General features: G+C 57.9%; 1 protein-coding gene across 1 annotated transcript; it reads right to left on the reverse strand.

The window, feature by feature from the left end:
• Positions 1–3,709: 3,709 nt before the first annotated feature.
• MMP28 (matrix metallopeptidase 28) lies at positions 3,710–22,483 on the reverse strand. Its single transcript, XM_082328154.1, has 9 exons — positions 22,320–22,483; positions 22,004–22,182; positions 12,835–12,914; positions 11,973–12,136; positions 7,768–7,989; positions 6,870–7,115; positions 6,278–6,427; positions 5,574–5,741; positions 3,710–4,435 (listed from the first exon to the last, which is right to left on the reverse strand). Exons 1-9 carry the CDS (start codon positions 22,423–22,425, stop codon positions 4,041–4,043), a joined length of 1,710 nt encoding a protein of 569 aa, XP_082184280.1. The 5' UTR covers positions 22,426–22,483; the 3' UTR covers positions 3,710–4,040.
• Between the last annotated feature and the right edge of the window lie 288 nt (positions 22,484–22,771).

The raw sequence follows: 22,771 nt of genomic DNA on the forward strand, positions 1-22,771 counted from the left end.
TCACTCACTCTCATCATTTCAGCTCCTGGTGAAAACGCCAGTGGTTGCTCATGTTTGGGTGTAAATCCCTACACTTGAACCCAGGCTCATCCCTTGATCCCGCTGCAGGGAACAGACAGGTCTTGTCACCTCCAAAGGTTGGGGCCAGCACAGGTCCCCACAAAGACCCCGCTCCCCGGGAGCCCCCTTCACTCGAGGGCTCGCACTGCACATTAGTGGGAGCCGGGAAGCCCTGCAAGGTGCAATGTGCCAGGGCTCAGCCCAGGCTCCAAGGAAATGCAGTAGCTCCACCTGCAAATCATAGCACAAATCCATCAGTCCTCTCCCCCAAGCCTCTTTCTGAAAAAAAAAAATAAAATAAGCAAGAGGGGGGTGTATTTGCATGCCCGCCTTTGGGGTTTCTTTGCACTATGCTCTCTTGCAAGCTTCTTCCCTAATTGCCCACGACAGCAAGGTCTTCGGCAAAACCCGAGCTCCTCCAGGGATGGCGTGACTCCAGGAGCTGGGGCTTTAAGAAAATAACTACAGGGGTGAGTGGGCACTGCTGGGAATGTCAGAGACTCCCTCCCTAAGCCAGGGCTTGCAGAGCTGCCCCTGCAGCCAGGTACTTCTGCAAAAAGCAAATCCACCAGGGATGTGCTTGCACCTTGGGACTGAAACAGAGCCTCTTGTGAGCTTGGGGGGCTTCTTGCTGTGTCGAGGAACCCCGTCCTCTCCCTGGAGCCAGCTGCTGATGCTCCCTGCAGATCATGGCTGGATCAGCCCGTGTCATTTTGGGGGAGGAAATGCAAGAATCCCAGCTATTCCCCCAGGCTGGGGAATGTGTGGCAGGCTGGCCGGAGGAGTCTGTGCCTGGCATGCCCTGCCAGGGAGCCCAGCAGGAGAAAAGGACCCTTGTGACGCAGGATTTTCAGCCGGGGCACCCAGTGGGGCTGATCGCATGGCTCAGGGTGCCAGACCACCTCCCCCAGGCCCCCCCCAACTTGTGGGGTGCAGGCAATGCAGCACAGTCACCCCATCACTGACAGCAACACTGTGCTCAGCCCCAGCCCTGACAGCCTTGCTCATGACCTCAAGGCATCCCAACAGCACACAGCCCCAGCAAACACACCATGGCAAGCAAGGGAGGAAAAGGAAAACCCGAAAATGGGAGAGGATTTGAGGTTTTCCCATCCTCAGCCGCCAGTCCCACGGCAGAAGGGATGCCTGGCTCTCTCCTAAGGGGACACGACAGGGGCTAACGACCTGCTGCTTCTCTGCAGAGCTGCAGGTGTGGAGTACCCCTGGGGTACAGACGGACCTATAAATCCTCTCATCTCCAAAAAGCAGCACATGAACCAGCCATCACACTGCTCTTCTGACCCTTCTCAGTGCCCAGAGCAGATGTCTTGGCAGCAAGACCTTGTCCAGCACCAGCCTTTCCCATCAATCCCCCCATCAATCCCCCCATCAATCCCATCAATCCCCCCATCAAGCTGCAGATCCCACGGCCGGTGGCAGCCAAGGGGGCTGCAGACAGGGCTCTGGGCAGGAGATATGAGTGGGGACGGAGGCAGGACCATCTCTGCCAACGTTGTGACACTGTCTGCGCCGGCCAGCGGGTCCTTCCCCCTGCAGGCAAAACGCTGCCCGCCCAACAGGCAGCACAGGCAGGACGCCCCGGCGTGTCGTGGCATGAAGCAAAGCAAACAGGAGCAGCGAGGAAGGTTTCAGGGTGCTCCCTGTCTCATGGGAGGCAAGGACCCACCTTCACACACCATGATGGGCTGGGGCAAAGGTGGAGACCTGGAGGGCCCCCATCAGCATGAATTCATCCTCCATGCTGGGGAAAAAACCTATTAACACATCCCAAGGTGTGGAAAAATCCTCAGTAATTTGGGATGAAGCAGGGAAGAGAGTTCCCATGTTTTCTCCACCGTCAGCATCATGTGCTTCACACAGTGATTTTTCAGTGGGATCTATCCCCCCGATTTGATCCAGCAAGCACAAAAGCTGAGGCCAAATCCAGGAATACCCACTCCAGCCCCGAACACACACGTGCATCTTAAATACAGCCCTTTCAGGAAACAGAGATTGGCTTTACAAAAAAAATACAAAAGCGTGACATGAAAACAAGCAGAAATCCCACAACCGCATATCCAGAGGTTCATTTTAGTTGCCATCAGGTCTCCAAGCCCTTGGAGACTCCCTGCAAGCAACCTTGCCTTATTATCATTCAATTCAAAATAAAAATGACGCAGCCCTGTCTCTTGGCAACATTGAAAATCCCCTGAGATTTTAGACCATGAGCTGATGAAGTCCCCGTGTCCGTGTCTGCGCAGGAAGGGCTCATTCACAAATATCATGGAAAATGGACAGAACCACTCATGCTGGCTCCCCATCCTGCCAAATCCACATCTCAGCTGGCATCTGGCAGCATGGAAAGCCCTCGGGAAGTACCAGCCCTGGCACCCTGCCTGGGGCAAGCCCAGCTCCTGCCTTCTCTGCAGAGAAGACCTAGGGTGGGTGAGGGCGAGCGGAGGATGCTGTGCGAAAGGAGAGAGTCCTCGAGGCTGCCGGCACCGGGAGAGCACCCTGGCGTGGCACCCCAACACAGCGCCCCGGCACAGCAGGACTGGCCACAGCCCTGTGCCGAAGCCACCAACCCGAAGCAGGGTACCCAGCACCGGGGTCCGAGTCCTGGGAGAACCATCAGCAGAGCAGCAGCCCACCCATGTACAACCCCAGCACGGTGAAAATCCCCAAATCTCTCACATCAAAGGGCATTTTAAGAAAGCTGAGCCCTGTCCTGGTCAGCACCGAGGGCTGGCATTTGCTGCCACTGAATTCAGGCCTCGGGGACGCGGCGCTCCCCCACCTGCTGCGGGAGATGATGGCTCTTTGCAGACGTGACCCGTGACTCGGTGCACAGGAGCCAGTGGCGTCTCCAGGTGGGGAGCCTGCTTTGGGAAAGGAATGAGGAATATGCAGCTGAGCTGTCCTCGTGAGCCTGCATGCATGGACATGTCTGTCTGTCCTGCTCACCCTCTCCTTTTCCCCTCCTCCCCCTAGTAATTTTTCAACCCAGTTCATCCAACTGCGGCAGAGGGGCACAGAACTCAAAAATACATTGATCCAGACACTTTCCCTGCACACAAGAAAGGCTGCCAGGTGAGCACAACCCTTATTAGACACCGGAGAACCCACCCAGCCATCCCAAACCCATCAGAAAGCCAAGCTGCAATGCGCCTGCTGCCTGCGAGCTGCACAGCGACAAGGTCAGCAGCTCAGCTGTACCTCCCCCTGCCCTTCACCCCAAAGAGGCTCCTACACCAAAACCTCTGCTTTCTCCCCAAAAATCCCACGGCGTTGGCGTCTCCAGGTGGTGCCTCAGCAGAGAGCTGGGATGTGAGCACAGCCCAGCAAAGCACCCGCAGGGGATGGGCTCATCCTCCAGGTACGGCCCCTCCATCCCCGGGGCAAGGGAGGGGAGGAGGCAGGGGAGGGGGCTCTGTGCACGCAGTGGGGGCAAAGCAAAACATGGACCTCTATTTTTGTCCAAATGTCTCTTTTTTCTTTTTGTTTTAACCAGGAAACATTCTAAAAGCAGCCGACCTCCAAACCAAGCAACGGTGAGGCACTTCTCTGCCAGATCGTGGGAAAACAACAGCTAAAGTATCAACAAACCCCAGTCCCGGGTTGAAAGAAATGCATATTGATATTCTGAAAGTTTGCAGAAATGGGTGTCTTTGCAGTCTCCATAGCTTATACCTTTTTTTGTGGTCTTTTTAAAAAAAAATATTGTCTCCCAGAGCTTCCAGCCCACTTGGCTGCGGCAGACCCTCCTGGGCTGATGGCTGCCCTGTCCTGGTTGCATCCCTGCTGCACCGGGGCACCGCTCCACCGACCAACGGCTCCAGCCATCCACGGGCTACCCCGACCTGCTGGTCCCTGCCGAATGGTCCCCGGACAGAAATCCAGAGTCAAATAAAGAGGGAGCCGGGCAGCAGCAAGCGAGGTGAGGTTTAGCCCCCCCCCAGTTTCATCCTGGCACACTCTACTCAGAAAAGGACCTGCCCACCATTTGCATCCCAGCAGCCCATCCAGGGCAGCTGGGTGGCCCATTTGCCGGTGGCCACCACTTGCAGCTTTGCCTGGTCAAATTGCCAGTACTGGTCATCCCGAAAGAAGTAGACGAAGCCGTCGTGGTGGGTGAGGGCGCCCGCTGTGCCAGGGGGCAAGCCCTCCCAGTCCCGCAGGCTGCGGGGGTAGTAGGGCTCCACGCCGAGGGTCTCCTCGCTCACCACAAAGTACTTGGGTCCTTTGAAGAGGACCAGGCGCCGGAGCTGCTGGAAGTAGAGCGCGGTGTCGGGGTGCCGCGGGAGGCCACGGGCGCTGCATTTCTGGGGGAAACCTGCCTCCAAGGTGGCGCCCGTGTAGCACCAGCATCGGCCACCTGGAAAGAGCCAGGGAGAGGGGTTAGAGCCTACCCCAACGGGGTCCATTGCAGGACCAGCTCCAGGAGACGTGGAAGGGCTCGGCCACAGGGCCATTCATCCCACTGGTGACCCAAGTGGCACCACCACAGGGCTGCCCCATCGACCAGGCTGGGGGGAAACTGAGGCACAGTAGCTCAGGGGCTTGAAGGCACGGAAAGGGACTGCCATGGACAGAGTAAGGCCACCACACTGTCTGCTAGCCCACGCTGCTTCCTTGCAAACCTCCCTCCTGTTCCTGCACAGCGAGTGGGACAGATGGACCCAGATCCCTCCGGGGCTGGGACAACTGAGACCAGCACTGCAGCAGCAGGAACTGCAATCAGGGCCGAGTGCTCAGCTGTCCCTGCAGAGCTGTGTCCCCGCAGAGCCCTGTCCCCACGAAGCAGGCAGACAAAAGCCCCTTTCTGCTCGCAAGCTGCGGCCTGACCCAGCCCTGGGGAGGGAGGGAGCGGCCGAGGGCTGGGGAGGGAGAGGGGCTTTTGGCTTTCACCCAGCCGGAGCAACAAAGCCCCCTTTCTGAAGAGCCAGAAACTGGTTTCCATTAAAAGTTGGGGCTGACCCTGGAAGCCAGGCTGCCTGGTTTGACCTTCCTCTACCCATCCTGCTGTGGCATGCCGCCAGGCAGCTTGCCAATGGCATTTCAGCTCCCCGTGGCAGCTCAGCCCCCAGCACGGTGCAGGGAACAGCGTGCACCATGAAAATGCCACACTCATCTCAGCTCCCCTACGGCCACACGTCTTCGGGGAGAGTTTTCTGCCAGGGACCCCAAAGGGTTTGATGCATCTGGTTTTATTTTCAACACAGGTGAGTGCTGCTCTCCTGAATGAAGTAATGGGGAAACTGAGGCACGAGGCGATGATGCAGGCTGGCAGGGCGATACGCCCAAGGCCATACAGTTAATCCATGGTAGGCACTGAGCCCACAGCTCCTGTGGGTTTTTGCACATGCGGGACCCAGAGATGCCCCAGCTCAGCCCTGGGATGGGACCAGCGGGAGGGGACAGGGGACACGGGCACGAGAGGGTGCTCCAGCCAGACGAGCAGGCAGGAGCGGTGGCAGCCCCGAGGGGAGCTCTCCTGCCCATGCCTCACATACCTTTGAAGAAGTAAAACTTGCTGCTGAGCTGGGACCAGGCACAGGCATCAATGCCGGTGGGGAGGCCGGGCCAGCGCGTCTGCAGGGGCCGCGGTTCGCTGGCATTGCCGCTCGCCGGCACCACCCAGTAGTGGCTGCCCTTGAAGATGTAGAGGTTGTGATCCGCGTCTGCAGGGCAGAGGGAGGAGTGAGGGGGTCCCAGGCGAGAGGCAAGAAGCCTCATCCCACCTCCCAGCCGCCGCTCCCCGGCTCCCCTCTCCTCCCTGCGCAGCTCCGCAGTGCTTTGGGGATGCTTGGGTTTTGGAGGCTCCCTTCTGCCTTTCCAGCTGCCCTCTCAGCTTTCATAATTCATTGCCTCCACTCCAGCCTGGAGAGAATAAAAGCTGACCACAGCTCCCTCTCAAGGCTTGTCTTTCATGGTTGAGCTCCTGCAGCAAATAAGCCTTGCCATGGCCCAAGTTTTAGGATCTTTTCCCCTCTCCCAATAGACCAAGCCATCGCTGTGTCCTCACGATACTCCACTCTGCAGCAGCGACGTGCATCAGTGATGCCACCAGCCTCAGGAGCACATCCGGGGCTGTGGACCAGCCAAACCCACCTTTCCCATTGCTGGAGCTTATCAGAGCAGAAACAGGCTGCTGCAGCGCTGGGGTGAGGTGCAGGGGTGCATGTTTTGGAAGAGGGCTGCACCCACCAACACCCACCAGCAGTTATGGCGTCGAAGAAGGAGTGGCAGTAATAGGCACTGAGGCTCCTCTGCTGCCGGTCCCCGCCGTAAAAGTCCGTGCTCCAGTCCTGGAAGTGAGTGAAGACCTTTCCCGGGAGCTGGATGGCCAAGCCCTTGGAAGGCTTCCCTGGGATGGAGCAGGGAGCGGTGAGTCACGGAGAAGGAACAGGGAAATGGCTTTCCCCGGAGCACTGCATGAGCACAGGGCTGGGAATCCATCCCAGGGCTCCAAACACTCCCTGTCCCACTGTCTGGATCCTGTCCCCCTCTATACGGCGGTGGCAAAACCCCCGTATCCCCCCTTGGTAACCCCCAAAAAACACGCACCAGCATTTCCCTGATTGCAAACAAGTAGGCAGCAAGTCCAACCTTCCCTGCCCTGGTACCCACCTCACATGCTCTACCACATCTTCCTCCCCAACCGCAAAGGGATGGGGCCCATCCCCACTGTGACCCTTGCATGTAGTCCTCTCTCTTTGCAGAGACCTGCTCCTATCCCTGCTCCTCACTCTCCATCCCAGGGAATAGCCCCAGAGGAACCAAGGGATGCTCAGGGAAGCCAGGCTCACCATACAAGTTCTGGATGGCCAAGATGTCATCCCAGCTGAGGACAAAATCCTTGCTGAGCTTCTTGTAGTAGGGAGACATCAGGGCGCTCTTGACGGGGGAGTGCTCCAGCCCCAGCGTGTGGCCGACCTCGTGCGCCACCACGACGAAGAGGTTGCGCCCTTTGCCACTGCGCAGGGACCAGCGCTCGGCGCTGTCGAAGTGGGCTTCTCCGCGCCGGGGGAAGAAGGCATGAGCCAGGGCACCTCCTGGGGACAGAAGAGCCATCAGGGACCGTGGGGCAGGAGAGGACCTCAGCCACAAGGTGAGGGGCAGCAGGGGCACATGAAGCTCTGATTTGCTTAAATATGCATCAATTTTAGCTCTTTGGGACAAAATGCAGCAGCTTCCCACAGCGGGTGCAGCCCAAACCAGTTCTGCCTTCTGCTCCTGAGCACGGGGAGGTTTGTCTGCTCTGTGGTTTATGAGTTTGGTTTCTTGCCCCGGGCTCAGGCCAGGGACTGAAGCCACCGCAGTGACCCACGCCGGGCAAACGCTCAAGAAGAGAGAAAAACCTGAGCGTGTCTGATAGCGCCATGCAGAAGGGCTCAGCTGGAAGGAATGAGCTCAGGTTTGGAGGATGCTGTCAGGGCGGGGAGGGCTCCTCGAGGGCCATCACCATAATCCTATAATGAGCATCTCAACCGCCTCACTGGCAGACCCCAGTTGCAGAGCTGGGGGGGAGGACACCAAATCAGAAAGCAAACTGGTGCAAACTGGGAGGTGTCCTTGGTTAGGGGGATTGCCGGGGCAGAGCCTCACCTCCATCACCCCCAGCCCATCGCCGCCCCAGCCCTCCTCCCTGCCAGGGAAGAGCCCACTTTGTAAAAGAGAAGCTTACGAGGGGGAAGCGACCAGCACCTGGTCCATCGAAGGCGTTGTTGAGTCCATCGTTGTGGTCCCCATGGAAGAAGGTCAGGCGGATGTCAGCCGGGCCATCCCGCACCTCCCAAAACACCAGCGAGGACACGTTGCTCCAGAGCTCGAAGGCGGCTTTCACGGCCAGGCGCACCTCGTGCTGCGGCAGGTAGGAGGGCCAGTTCACCACCCGGTAGGTCAGGTGCCGCTTGTACCACCTCCCGCCTGCAAGAGGAGCAAGCTCAGCATGACGCTGGGGACTTGGACTTGTTCTTCCACCCGGGGGCTGCCTGGGTGGAGGAAAGCTTCCCAGTCCTGGGAAAAGCCATGGCTTTCCCAAGCCGAAGCTAAAGGTCAACCCAGGTGTCTCACCGGCAGCCTCAGCACCCTGCACCAGCAGCAGGACCCATGACATCCCTCTGAAGGTGCCACCACTAGATCCCACCCAGAGATTCCCAAGGCTGGAGCTGCAACCAAACCCTAAGAGAGGGGCCAAAACCTGTTTGAGGAGAGGAGAAGCTAGGGCACACAGTTTGAACCCTTCCCTTGTCTTGTTGTGCTTTCCAGGGCCAAATCCAGCATGGGTCCCTGACCTGCAGGTCTCTTGCCTGAAGCCAGCTTCATGCCCAGAAGATGCAGCCTAAAGACTGGCTTTCAGGGAGAGAAAGCAAAGCCACCTCTGAAAACAAGTGGCCCAAAGGCAAAAGGAGTGGGAAGGGCTCTCAGCAGCCCCTTTGGGGCACAACGGGAATGCGGGGATGAGGATGCGGGATTGCAGCCCAGTTAAGGCAGATTTGCCAAGAGCTGGGCAGCAGCCAGAGGGTAAAAAAGAGCCGATCCTCAAGGGGAGAACAGTCTGGTTTGAAAAACATCACCAGGAAGGAACAGCACCGACCACCATGATGCTGAACTCCGTCACGTGCCCAGAGACCCCAGAGAAGGCCAGGGCTTCCCCCAGCGAGCACGGGAGAGGAGGGAAAGCGCCTGTTTCTACCAGGGGGAGCTGCAGCAGAGCCCTGCGGTCGGTCCCTGCGGTCGATCCCTGCGGCTGGTCCCTGTGGCTGGTCCCTGCACCCTCTGCAACAAGCCTGGATGCTGCAGGGACACCGAAACCAGCAGGTGTGTGTGGGGATGGGGCTCCCCAGCACCCAAAGCTCCCTCGGCAAGAGGGTGCTCCTCCCTGTCTCCCCTGAACTCCTTCCCTGAGTCCCAGCCTTGTCTGGGTTTTTAGGGGACCTCTTTTCTCCCCCCCTCCCCATACATGTAATTTGAACATGGCAGATGCTGAGCCAAGGCAAGGCAAAGGAGACCAGCTCCCCAGTGGTCAGGGCTGTGTTTGTACTGGTTTTAAGGGCACCCTGACCATTTCTACCTGCAGAAGATGTTGCCTGGAAGCCCAGCTGGGAATATCCCAGTGCAGACAAACCACTGTTCACGATTCATTTTAAAAGCATCATTTTACCATCACCAAGGATCGTACTGCCCATGGCTTCCTTAAAAGCTCTGTCCTTTCAGGGGCAACACAGCCCCGATGCCACCAGGGCAGACAGTGACAATGACAAAGAGGACAAGCCCATGAGATCTCCTTCCCACCCTCCGCCCACCACGCAGGGGTGCAAAGATCCATGTTCCTGCAGCCGCCATGCAGCATCACAGCCCCCTCCTCCTCCTCCAGCACCCTCGGCAGCTGCAGGGACCCCAGGGCCCCACGCTCACACCTGGCCGGGGGCGTCTGGGAGCGGGAGAGAAGCCGTGGGGCCGTGCTGGGAAGATGCGGGTGCCAGAGCCGGTGTCGAGGCGTGGGAGCGGCGATAGACCTCCAGCAATGTGCCTGCTCCAGATGTGCGGGAAAACAGGGGGAACGGAGCCGGCAGCACGCCGGGGCTCGCTGTCGTGGGTCTGAGCCAAGCCGCTCGCTGAAGCTGGCAGACACCCCATCCCAGCTCACCCACCCCGGCCATGGGGACAAGCCCCACCAGCTCTGCTTCCTTCCCCCCACTTTCTGAGCAGCCCACGGCAGGGGAGGCCCCGGGCCAGCTGGTCACCCTCCCAGGGGCAGAACCTGCTTGTCTGTGCAACAACAGCCTCCAACTCAAATGGGACACAGCTGCGCTTTCCAGTGCCCAGGCCAAACCCTGCGTGGCAGAGGCCAAATACCTGCCTGGATGAGTGCAGCCCTAAGATAAAGCCCCGGCATCCCCTTCCACAGAGGCAGAGCATCTCCCAGCGGAGAAGGATGGATGGCACCAGCAGGCAGGGGCAGGAGGCTCTGGCCAGAGCATCTCCCACCAGAGGAGGACGGATGGCATCAGTAGGCAAGGCTGGGTGAAGTGAAGGCAACTGGCTCTTGGGAATAGAAGGGCTGGGCGCCACACACAGCCATTGAGCCCGGGACAATCACAGGCAGGGAGTTCCCCGAGGGGAAATCCAGGATGCCGCTGCCCGACATGCCGTCTGGCCGAGGACCTGCTGGTCAGCAGAGCTCCTGGCCAGCTCCAGTGCCTGGTAAAGCCCAACAAGGCAGCTAGAAGAAAGTCCTCTTCCTGGCACCCTCCACTGCAGACCCCTATTTCCAAACCTGGTCCCTTTCTGGAGGCAAACAGGACCTGTCCCCAAACCTTCCCAGTGAGCAGAAAGCCTTGAGCTTCCACTGCAGAGGCAAGGTTTTGTTTAGAGGTGCAGAGAAGGGCGGACGCGCTGGATCCCATCCCACAGCAGGGAGCCCATCTCCTCTGCTGGACTGGGACCGAGTCCTGGAGCAGCGGGAGGGACGGACGCCCTCCCCAGCCCTGTGCTAGCCACTGCTGCTGGGCTATCCCAGCTGGGAGCCAAAGCTCAACCGGGGCTGGCTTTTGCCCATGTGCTGGGGTGCGAGTGTTGCCCGAAGCCGGTGGGATGACGGACACAGCGGCTGCCCAGCAAAGCTCCTGCTAGGAGAGGGGTGGATAACAAAGCACTTTGCTGGCTCAGCTGCAGCGGCTTCCTGCTTCAAGTAGGATAAACAGCCAACTTAGCACAAAGCCTCCGGCCTTCCTGGCCAGTGCTGCCAGCCATGCGGGCACCCCCTCCCTCCCCTCCAGCCCGCGGGCACCAGTGTGGCGTTGTTCCCATCCCCGCTGCCTGCTGGTGCTGCCACCGGCTGCACCCCGGCTTGCTGCCACGGAGGATCTGCTGGCACCAGATCACCAGAGCAATAACCAGTGCCACACAGAGCCCTTCCCCACATGGGCTCGGAGCTGCTGGGTGTCTCTTTCCACCCACCCATGGACCACGATCCCCAAAAAGGAGCCACATGAGCCACAGGGCATGGGCTGCTTCTGCTCACCCGTCTCCTGCCGCACACCCTTCCCGGCTCTGCCTCACTGCCCTCCTGCCCGGGGCGCAGCAGACCCTCTGCCCGGGATGGTCCCTGCAAGGGTGATGCTCATGTCAGGGTTTTGGAAGGAAAGCCAGAAGGAGGAGGAGGAGGATGGGGCTGTCTCCTGGGGCCGTCCATCACCAGTCCTGCCAGATGCAGAGACAGCCTGACACGGCACAGAGTCCTTTCTTAATCTCGCCTTCATTTTTCCCATGTCCTAAGTGCAGCTGGTCCCAGCCCTCTTGCTCTCTAGGAATCCAGTTACTCATCCACAAGCCCAGGAAGCAGCTCATGAGAGACAAGAGGCCCAATCCTGGACACACAGGTTGCTCAGAGCAGAGTTAAACCCCTTAATGTGGGTGAAACAACTCCCTGTGGCCAGGCAGCCCAGCACCAGCAGGTTTTGTGGTTACTGCTGGCTGACTAACACATATTAGAAGTCCCAGAGCTCAGCAGAGCCTGGAGATAACTTCACTGTGTGCCAGCCCCTGCCCTCTGGATCATGCCAGCATGGCTGTACCTGGGGCCACGGTGACCTGATAGCTCCCTGGGAGATGTCCTGGCTCCCTCAACAGCAGTAAAAGCACCTCAGAGAACCAAATTTCCCCACAAGTCGGAGTTGCATCTCTCTAATCATTGCTGACATCAAGCCATACAGAATAACTAAAAAAAAAAAGGAGGTTTAAAAATAAAGTGGTGCAAAGCCCAGGCAGGTCCTGGGATGGACGCTGTGCCAGCGTGGCTGCACCTCCCAGCCACGGCAGCATCTCCAGGAGCCAGGATGGAAGAGCTGGAACTCCCAGCACCACAGAAACCCAAACCCCACCAGGTCCCCGGCGTTGCCGCTCACCGTGCTGTGTGGTACGCCTGCGGCGCGGGGTGGCAGGTGCCCGGCGTGCCCAGGCAGCGCGGCTCTCCCCGTCGCCCGTGCCGCACCGCGGCAGAGCCATCTGATGGAGCGTGGGGGCATCCAGGACCCCGCTGAGCGGGAGGTGGGTCACCCTCTGGAAGTCCCTGGAAAAGGAAGGGAAACGTCAGCACTCACACCCAGACCCCCTCAGGGGGTTCGGTTGTGTTTGTGCCGGGTGTTTGACCTGAGCCAGGGCTTTCACCCAACAAGCTTTGTACCCTGCTGTCAGGAATGCATCCAGGTGATAAAACAAGAAGAATCTGCCTCTGCAACCATATCTGACCCGTGAGCCATCTCCCAGCAGGACAAAAGTAGACAGGGGAGCCTAAAAAATGCCATTCCCAGTTTTTAACCCCGGTTATTTGACTTTGCACTTGACTTTGCCCAGGGTCAGGCCAGGGATGCTCCCAGATCCAATGTGATCTCGATAGAAGAAGTCCAAGCAGGGGCTGTCAGCTCAGCCCCCTGACATCACCCAGCCGTCCCCAACCTTGGCCTCGCCACAGATATTATTGTAAGGGGAGCACCGGGCCATAAAAGGCAAATAAAGCAGCGCAGCGAGGCGCCGGGCTGCCAGCAGCCGGCATCCAGCTGCGGGAGCTGGGTACGGACCAGCATTTCCAAAAAGGACCAGTTGTGCTTTATCACCAGACCATGTGAGAGGGAGCCCCCCCAGCTGCAAAAAGCCCCTCTAGCTGCAAAAAGATCCCCCCATCTGTGAAAAGACTCCCTGAGCACCGGCAGCTCCCATGCAGCCGGAGCTGCTGCATTTCGGCTGCAGTTTTAAATAAAAGGCTCATACCTCACGGCCTCCGTGAACTCGGCGGGGCTGTGCGTGCCGGCCCCTGGCTCGCCAAAGTAGCCGTATTTCTCCAGGAACAGCTGCAAGAAGAGACATGGGAGAGGTGCAGCTCAGAGCACGGGCAGGCGTTTGCACGTGTTGGCTTGGGAGGGGGGTAAAAAGAAGGAGGTGCAATGGGAAACAGCACAGCAAACCCGGGGCTGTGCAGAAATGCCCAGTTATTTTTTTTCCTGAGACCTCTGCACCCCAAGCAGCTGCACCTCCTGCGCTCATACAGGTTTATGTGTGTCTCCTCCCCATCACTTTTGATGGCTCTTAGGTTTTTGGCCATGACATGATGGAGGCGTAGGAGGAAACATTGCTATCAACAGATCAAAAAAACCCTGCTGCCATGTCATCCGCAGCCAGAGGCTAGGAGACCCACAGCTCTAATCTCCTCGGCTCAACACAATGATTAAAATAAAGGCTAAAGTGCTGTGGACATGAGTAGGGTGAGGTGAGATGGGGTCAGGCTGCAGCCTCCCCCCATCCCCACGCAGGATGTGCTGCTGCAAAACAGAGACACTCCAGGGGCAATCTGCTCTGCCAAACCATTCTTCTTCTTATCGGCCATTTACATGGACGGAGATTGTTGCTCTGAACTTGCTCCAACACATAAATTGCACGTTAAAGAAAATAAATGGCTTCCCTCTGCCCAGCCTGCGCCCCCAGCTTTCGGAGAATAGCCATGGTCGTAGGAATGCTCCACACCCACCTTCCGCGCCACCAGGGATGTCTGCAGGAGACAAACAAGCCGCCCAGCATCCTGTTAGTGCAACAGAATCGGAGTTAAAGTAATGAGGAATAAAAAGTGAAAGCGGCTGCTTTGTTTCCCGCATCCCAAAGGAGAGGTGGGCTGAGCACCAGGACCGCTATGGACTGCCCTGGGACAGCACGGCTGCTGCCCGCTGCAGAGCCGTGTGATTTTAAAGCCTCTTCCCTCCCTGCTTATCTGGGGGGTTATCGATGGGTGAGAGGGCAGGGAGAAGAAGGGGTTGGTGTTAACCTGCACTCCCTGCTACTCCTGACCGTCCGCCTCTGGCAGGCGATTCAATCCCGCACCGTGCCCCCGCGGAGGTGGCAGCATCCCTCCTGGGCGCGGGCAGCACTGAGCCGGCCGCGCTTTGCCTGGTGGGGAGCAGGACCGGTTTCTGGATATGGCAGCCCCAGGGTGCGCCACGGCCTCTCCCTCTCCTCCTCCTGCCCAAACCCTTCGCTCGCCATTAACAGTCATCCTCACGTCATCCCCAACCACGTCATCCTCCGCGCCCGCCATCTCCCCACAGGCAGGGCAGGCACCTTCCACGTGCTCTCTGCCTGCTGCTCACCCCTTTGGAAGCTCTCTCTACCTCCTTCCCCGACCTCATCTCCTCCAGACACCAAACCGATCTCCTCCTTTACACCCCTTCTACACAGAGGCTCCCCCGCCAGCTGCTTCCTGCTGAGACATGCTCTTCATCCAGCCCCAGCCAAAAAATTTGGCCCTGTTTCCCACCAAACACCTTTACCAGCTGCCTGCCTCAGCTGGAGGTAGCAGCATCTTGATGCAGCATCAGGCTGCAGCAGTAAAAGCCTGAGCGTGGCTGGAATCACCCAGACACGGAGCACCCAGCCCCGGTGAGTCAGAATAAATCAGGTGTGAGTAAGAGCTGTGCTGGCAAGAGAGAGCATCGGTTTGTCCGCCGGGCGAAGCTGCAACATCTCTGCTCGGGGATGGACTGTATAGCCCAGACGTGCCATCTCCCCAGCCATACGGGGATAAATCCCCCCTTTACGTGGGTACCAGGAGGCAAAATACAGCAGCGACTCGGGATGCTGACGCAGGGGAGGAGGGTACGGGGACAGGGGAGCCTCACGAGGACGGGGTGGCAGGGAGGTTTGGTAGCCCTGAGAGAGTAGCCTGGAGAGGAGAAGGTATCTGGCTTTCTCAGCTGTTGTGTTTTTATAGTGTTCTCCTCCAGAATTAGAACATCACCAGCTACATATATGGACGTGGGGTGATAATCCCCGGCGCTTACATCACCGCAGATAAATGTGAGCTACAAAGCACCCAGACAGAAAGTCCTGGTTCTCAAAAGCATGGCAGTCTAAACCTTTTCTACCACAATTTTGCTTTCACTTAGCATCTAAAACATAACAACCGTAAGCTGTTTCCTCTCCTGTAACCCAACACAATCCCATTCTTAAAGCATGAAAATGTTTTTTCCCCACCATGATCTCACGAATGCTTGAAACCCGATCTGGACAAATCAGGGTGCATGGCAAAAAAGCAAGGGCCATCACAGCAGCTGCTCCTGAATGGCACCAAAACGTACACAGGCCACGGGCTTTATTATTCCTGCCCAGATCTCCTTGAGCTTTGAAAGTCCAACCAAAGCAGCACTTTCCCTGTAGTTTCTGACCTGTGTCACGTTGAGGTTCTCGCACACAGGCACCAGCTCTCGGGGTGCAAAACCACCAGGAGAAATGTTATGACATTTTCTAGACACGGTTATGGTGAGCTCCGGGCAATGTTAGTCCTGGAAACACAGAGCTACAGGAGAGGGATGCGCTGATCCTCCCCGTGCAAGGTATTTATTAGACAGCAGAGCATATCAAGTCCCCTGGACCAGGGACTTTTCAGGGCAACAGGGGAACCCCAGAGCCCCATGCCACGGTGTCCTGTGCCCAAACCCACGCTCAAGACCCCCTCCAGCAGTGCCCATGGCCTGCACACCCCCAGGGACCAGCCAGGCTCTGGAAGGGCTGGGTGGGAGCTGGCACCAGCCCGTTAAACCTCTCCAGAGGCTGCAATGCAAAGCCTGGCCATGCTGAGAAAACCCCCTCCCTCCTGCCTCAGATGGGGAAATGCTCTTTTCCATACAATGGGAAAAGAAAAACAGCAGGAAACCAAGAGCTGAGCATTAATATGAAATATTCCCGGCTCCCCCTCCACAGGAGGGAGGGAGAAGAGGAAAGGTCTGGCTGCTGGGGAGCCAGCGCCAGGGCAGAAAAGCCTTCAGGGCTGCAGCAGAGACAGTGGGAGGACGGTTTGGGGGAGACGGAGGGGCCCTTCCATCTCAGGCCTCTGATGGGGAGCTGGTTACAACCCTGGAAATCACCTCTGCTGAGAGCTAAAGCCAAGGAAACACCTTGCCCTCAACCACAGGCATCCCAGGTGGAACATGGCCAAAAGCAAATACAATTAGACCTCCCTCCCTGGAAACTGGGATAACAAGAGTGCGGAGACACCAGGCTCCGGTCCTGCCTGCCCTCCCCTCCAGACACTCAGCTTCTGGCACCTTTCCACCAGTTAAGTATCAGAGAAGCCTCCCGTTGGGCTCCCGTTGACCGTGGTCCCTTCTGCTCGCCTGGACACAAACACCACCTCTCCCCTCCATCCCTGGCAGCGGAGGGAAGCGATCCCATCCTGCCGAAGGGCGGGCAGGCATTTCGTGTCGCGGTTACAGAGGATGCCGGCCGCAAGCTGCACCTCCAAAGTCTTTTTGTTTTTAAGCAGGAGACAAGAGCAGCCCGGCGAGCCAGCCCAGGCAAGTCCTCGGCCCTGGTGCCCAGCAGCCCCAGGCTCCATCCTGCATCATTTCACAGCCGAGACCGACACGGGGGAAGCTGCAGCTCCTGCTTTTCAGCCTCGGTTTCCCCCCGCAGCACAGACACAAGGAGAGCTGGCCCCCGGGACGAGCACGTTTTGGCACGGCTGCAGAAGGAGCGGCAGCTCCTCCTGCCCATCGGGTCACTGCCTGCTGGAGCACTGCCTTCGGAAGATGTCAAGTTATTTAAAAATGTTCATTTCTTTCCGCTCTCCCAAACCGCATTCCTGCCTGCAATCGCAAACCCTTAGGCAGAGTCCTTGTGTCTCTTTTGTTTAAGTGCGTGTATAAGTATCTATATAAATATTATATATATAGACACCAGAAGGGAGATTAGCGAGTACGGAGCTTGGTTGTCCTCCCGCTGAAAAGGCAGAGAAACATGAGCTAATTCTGTATGTTAATGACGGAGGCTGATTAAAATCCATCTCATTGCCATGATGCTCCCCCGCTGTGCCTAATCCGGTCCTGAAGGAATCTCCCTTCCCACCTACCCCTCTTGAAAATCTACTTTAGCTGGAAATTATCTACTTGCCACTGAAGATGTGGAGCTGGGGAAATGCTGTGCCCAGTGTCTTTTAAGCTCCTTTAGCTTTCACACTTGATCTTCTGGAGCTGAGAAGCAGGGGCAGCAGGCCAGGACTGCAGCAGGTCTAACTAAAACCCCTCCTGGTTTCACTAACCCAGGTCTTTGGGATGCTGAACTGGAGCTAGCTCCCTGCCTCCCCATCTGCCTGGACAGGAGGGATGCTACGGGACAGGAATAATAAATATCACATCACTTGAAAGGAAACAAATGCCATGAAATGCACTGGGCTTGGTGTTATCTGCCTGCGGGGCTGGCAGATTGCTCTGCTTGCATGTGTGTTAAATACAGGAATATCTCATCAGCAATTACTACCATTCACCCCTGCATTTGAAACCAGCTCACAGCTTTGTCCCGGCACCCCACACCCTGGATAGCACCGGGCTGCAGCACCCGGCAGCAGCTCCGGCAGCACCCAAGCTATCCGAATGCGACCCAAAGCACTTGGGGAAAACAGGGGAAAACACTGGGCTTGGCCAAACCTTTCCCTGCAAATACCAGAGCAGCTGACAAACCAGTTTGGTCATGCAGACCGGTTGTGCTTTCATGTCTAAGGAGAGAAAGGAAACAAGACGCTTGGTCTTCGCCCTCCATCGGGATGGGAACCAGGGGGAAGGCAACGTGCCCACTCCCAGCCGCCGCCAGCCCCTTGCCTAACAAGTGGGGATTGTTCGGGGGGGAGCCGGGAAGAAAGCGGGACTGTTCGCGCTGCGGTGACTCACGGGGCTGTTAATCACACCGGGGGACCACCGGCTGCCGTGGAACCACTTGCCACATCCCCGCTATCGGCAGCGACTCAGAGCCATGATCTCATGGGTTTTACACGCTCTCCCCAGCCACAATGAGCCCAGCAGTGCCTTGAGGGGTGACGGCACCTGAGTAATTCTTCCTCCTCTCTGCCTCTCCTTGCATTGCCCTGCTGAGGCTGAACAGCAGGAATTTTTCCCAGGAAGAAGGTTTTCTTCCCCTTATTTCAATCAGAGGGAAAATGTGGGGGTGCTCCTTTCAGCGGGAGCACCCAGGGGTCCCAGCCAAGTGCCGAGCCCCACCGCGTGCCAGGTGGTACCCAGAGACCCTCGCGCCGGCCAGGCTGCCGCAGCATCCAGCATCCCAACTGGCTGCCTGCTCCGTAAAGGAGCTCATCTGGACACTGGAGCGTTTCTTAGCACAAATACAGCTCAGAGCCTATGCTAAATGTGAGCCCTGGGGTTGCCGAGGGGGAAAAGTCAGAGGCCAAATGCCACCACAAGAGAGGGAGGGGAAGGGCAGGATGGAAAAAAAAAAGTTAAAAAAGAATCCAAAATGAGGATGTCTCAGTCCCTCAGTCTCGCTTTCCATTTCCATTCCCTGCTTTTCTCAAATTTCTAACCATTTTTTTCTTCCCATTGCAACAGACCTGTAGCTTCTCATGCAAATCGCTACAGGGACTTTTTTGTCCTTTGTCCTTGGCACCGACAGCGCTCTGCCACGCTCTTCACTCCCAACACGGGGTGAGGTCTCGTGTGCCATGGATTTCGCACAGTTCCCACAGGATCAGGGAGACGCGGGCACTACCACACACCCAACTGCTGTTCTGAGCACAACCCAGCCAGAAACCAGACCTGCCAAACTACGTGCTATCTCACATCGGACCTTCTCCTATCTGGAGCCTGCAGATAAGAAGATGATTTAACGTACAAGTGTTTCAAATTAAATTTCCAAGCTTTCCTTCTTTTTTCTTTTTTTTTTTTTGGAGCTGCAGTTGATACAAACGCAGTGAAAACAAGTGCACAAGCCAGGAAAATAACACAACTAGATATTTTCTCTGACTTTTGCATCTAAGTTTACACAACCCATTGTTGGTAACTTTGGCTATTTTAAAAGCAATAAAAAAAGCTTTAGAAGCAAAGCCTGGCAGTGGTCTGAAAGCCACAAGTAACTAGAACTATTTGATGTTATATGAGAATTTCAGCTTCCTCTTAAAAGCAAAATTAACTGCTCGGTTTATTTAGACAAGCTTTCTTACCCCAGTCTCTAAACATTTCCATTGTGTATATTGTCCCAAAGTCCCTGGCCAGCGCGGCACATGGCAGCGGGGAAACTGAGGCAGGGAGACGGGAAGGTCCCTTGCCCAGCACCCCTCGCCTGGGATCTGCCACGATCCTGGGACCTGCTCTGAGGCTTCAAGGGAAAAGTTCTCAGAAGCCACCAGTGAGGAATCAAAAGGCAGGCTGGACCTTTTAAAGCTCTTGCCCCCAATGAGCTGGTTTTCTTTTTAAAGTAAATTTTAAATTATTGATTTTCTGAGCATTAAGAACTTTGCAGATTTATTTTTCTCTAGGTGGCACGAGGGGCCAGGCTGAGGTTTGTGCACACTGGGACAAGCACACGCATAAATCACCTCTTCGAAACAGCATTTCCCAGCATAAGCAGCCAGCACATTAAAACCAGCCTCCAAGCATTTATGTGCACTTTTCATCTTAGAGCATATGAAAACTCCCAATAAATCCACCAGGACTTGCTGGGGTTTTAAAATCAAGCATCTGTGCAAACGGACACTGGATCGATGCCTAAACAAGAAAAAAATTTCCAACATTAACCTTTGTTCACCAGCCAAACCTCATACCTCGTCTTCCCAAAACAACCGGGAGCGGACGGCAGCATGGCGTGACAATGACGCGGGGACAAACAGAAGAAATCCAAACAGAGGTGATGGGGACAGCCCTGGTGAGAGGCAGGGCAGGGGAAAGACTGGCTTTTGTCCCATCCCGGTTTGCTGGGAGATGGGATGGTTTCCTAGTGCGAGATTTCTGTTGCTGTCAGAGCTATGTGGGAGAGGGGTTGCAAATGTACATCACCTGTGGGGACACACCTCCGTATACGGCATGCGTGGGCACACTCCTTGGCACTCCAAGCACAAACCTATAGCACAGGCCCACCTCCAGCCGGCACGGCCGTACGCCTGTGCCGTGCCCGCACACATCTCCGGCATGGACGCACCACCAGCGCGCACAGGCACAAAGCTGCAGCCGGCACGCACACGCCTGCGGCACACGGGGCTTGCCCTCGCCATCCACGGGCGCACGCCTGTGCCATGCACACGCATGGGGCATCCATGGCACGCAGCTATAGCGAGGATGCACGGGTGTCAGGCACTCATAGGCATGCACCTATGGCGTGAACGTGCTTCGGGCATGCACGCACACACCTATGGCATGGGCGCACCCGGGGCATGCACCTGCCTACGGCACGGGCACACCTATGGCATGCACCCACCTATGGTGCAGGCACACATATGGCATGCACATGCTTACAGCATGCACCCACCTATAGCATAGGCACACCTATGGCATGCACCCACCTATGGCATGGGCACACCCGGGGCATGCACCCACCTACGGCACAGGCACACCTATGGCATGCACATACTTACAGCATGCACCTACCTATGGCATGGGCACACCCGGGGCATGCATCCACCTATGGCACAGGCACACCTATGGCATGCACATACAGCATGCACCCACCTATGGCATGCACCCACCTATGGCACGAGTGCACCTATGGCATGGGCAGACTTGGGGCATGCACCCACCTATGGCATGCATATACCTATAGCATGCACCCACCTATGGCACGAGCGCACCTATGGCATGGGCGGGCCTGGGACATGCACCCACCTATGGCATGGGCGCACCTATGGCATGCGTATACCTATGGCACGCATATACCTATGGCACGCACCCACCTATGGCACGGGCGCACCCGGGCCGTGCCCCCCCTATGGCGCCCGGGGCACGCACCCCCCTCGACGGCCGGGCTGCGGACGGCGGGCGGCCGCTCCCGGCCCCCATCCCGCCGTGCCGCCGGTCCTACCTCCGCCTCCCGCCGCTGCCGAGCGGCCGGGCCGGGCTGCGCCGCCGCCAGCAGCCCCAGCGCCAGGGCGGCCCGCAGCGCCCCGCCCGCCCGCGCTCCCATGCCGGCTCCCTCCGCTCCGATCGGCACCGGCCGCCGCGGCCCCGGCTCGCCCCGGCTCGCCTCTCCCCGCCCCGGCCCGGGGGCGGCCCCGGCCCGCCCCGGCCCCGGCCGAGGGCTGGGCTCCGCCGGCGGCAGCTGCTCCCCCCGCACGGGGCTCGCCCGGCCCCGGTGCCTCCCTCCCCGCCTCGCACGGGGGAAACCAGCCCTTGTGCGTCCTCCATCCCCCGCTCCCGGCGGGGCGATGCGGGGAAGAGCGGCTGGAGAGCTGCCCGGCGGAACAGGACCCGGGGTGCCGGGCGGCGGCCGGCTGAATGCGAGCCAGAAGTGCGCCCAGGTGGCCAAGAAGGCTAGCGGCACCCTGGCTTGTATCAGGAATGGTGTGGCCAGCAGGACTAGAGCAGCGATCATCCCCCTGCACTGGGCACTGGTGAGGCCGCCCCTCGCATGCTGTGCTCAGCGCTGGGCCCCGCACCCCAAGGCGGCCATGGAGGGGCTGGAGCGTGGCCAGAGCAGGGCAGCGAGGCTGGGGCAGGGGCTGGAGCACAAGGCTGGGGAGGAGCGGCTGGGGGAGCTGGGGGGGCTCAGCCTGGAGAAGAGGAGGCTGAGGGGAGCCCTCATCGCTCTCTGCAACGGCCTGAAAGGAGGCTGGAGCCGGGGGGGGGGGGGGTCGGTCTCCCAAGTAACAAGTGATAGGACGAGAGGAAACAGCCTCAAGTTGCACCAGGGGAAGTTTAGGCTGGATATTAGGAAAAATTTCTTTTAGTTTAGTGGTGGACTTGGCAGTGCTGGGTTAATGGTTGGACTTGATCTTAAAGGTCTTTTCCAGCCTAAGTGGTTCTATGATTCCCTCCACATCCCTCCCTTGCACGCACACACACAGTTTGTGAATGAGGGCAAGCGGGCAGCTGTGCCACTGGGACAAATTCCCCTTGGGATCTTCTGTCCACCGCAGCCCTATCTGCACTCCGTGCCTTGGAGAGCTGCCCCGGGGACTCACCCTGCACCCAGCTCGCTCCAGCGTAGCACCGAGGATGGATCCTTCTTGTCCCCCGTGCAGCGTCTCTGCTCCGCTGTCAGGCCTGCTGGGCATCACTAACTCACCCCGTCTATCGCAGGGCAGGGCACGCACGGCGGCCGTGTCTGGATGTGTCCCGCTGCGGGTGCCATCTCTCCGGGCTGGATGGGGAGCAGAGCACAGGCGGGTTAGGGTGCTGGGACAAACCTCCTGCTAGCTGGGGCAGCTAGGCTTGGGCTCTGCCCAGTTTGAAGCTGGGGGAAAGAGAAGGAGAAAGACGGACCAGCTTTTCCCAAACCTGTGTTCACCGTTGGTCCAGACCCCGTGGATGCAGAGTGGACAAGGGCTTGGACGCAGCGGGTCCCCCTCTGACAGCGGCCAGCGCTAGCCACCAGCGCAGCCATGCAGGATGAGCAACGCTACCCCTCTTCAGGGGCCTGGTAAAAACAAGCCCACGTGTAAGAACAGTACATTCACAAGCTTTACAAAATACCCCCCCCCCCCTCAGGGTTGTTGATTTGCACCGTTTATGCTTAAATCTCCTTCCTGGGCTTGGGACTTGGTCCCCCACGGACAGCGAGAGGCCGTTTACCACCCAAGGCAGCACAACGCACGCGTGGCAGCATCGCAGCTCTCCTGCGACTCGTCCACTTGTTGATCTTGTGGTTACCCGTGACGAGTTAACAGCTCTGTTTACTCCCTGCAGTATTTTGTTTGACTATTTTGTTTTAATTTGACTAAAGCAAAAGG

This window comes from Platalea leucorodia (assembly GCF_965183815.1).
Source record: "Platalea leucorodia genome assembly, chromosome: 16".
NCBI classification, from domain to species: Eukaryota; Metazoa; Chordata; class Aves; order Pelecaniformes; family Threskiornithidae; genus Platalea; species Platalea leucorodia.

Excerpts from the sequence above, each read along its gene's own strand:
- MMP28 (XM_082328154.1), bottom strand. The coding sequence starts at position 22,425 with ATGGCTGCGCTGGTGGCTAGCGCTGGCCGCTGTCAGAGGGGGACCCGC. Across the intron at positions 12,915-22,003 it reads TGGAGCGAGCTGGGTGCAGG|CTGTTCCTGGAGAAATACGG; the intron begins GTGAGTCCCCGG and ends CTCTTCTTGCAG. Across the intron at positions 5,742-6,277 it reads CTTCGACGCCATAACTGCTG|ACGCGGATCACAACCTCTAC; the intron begins GTGGGTGTTGGT and ends TCTGCCCTGCAG.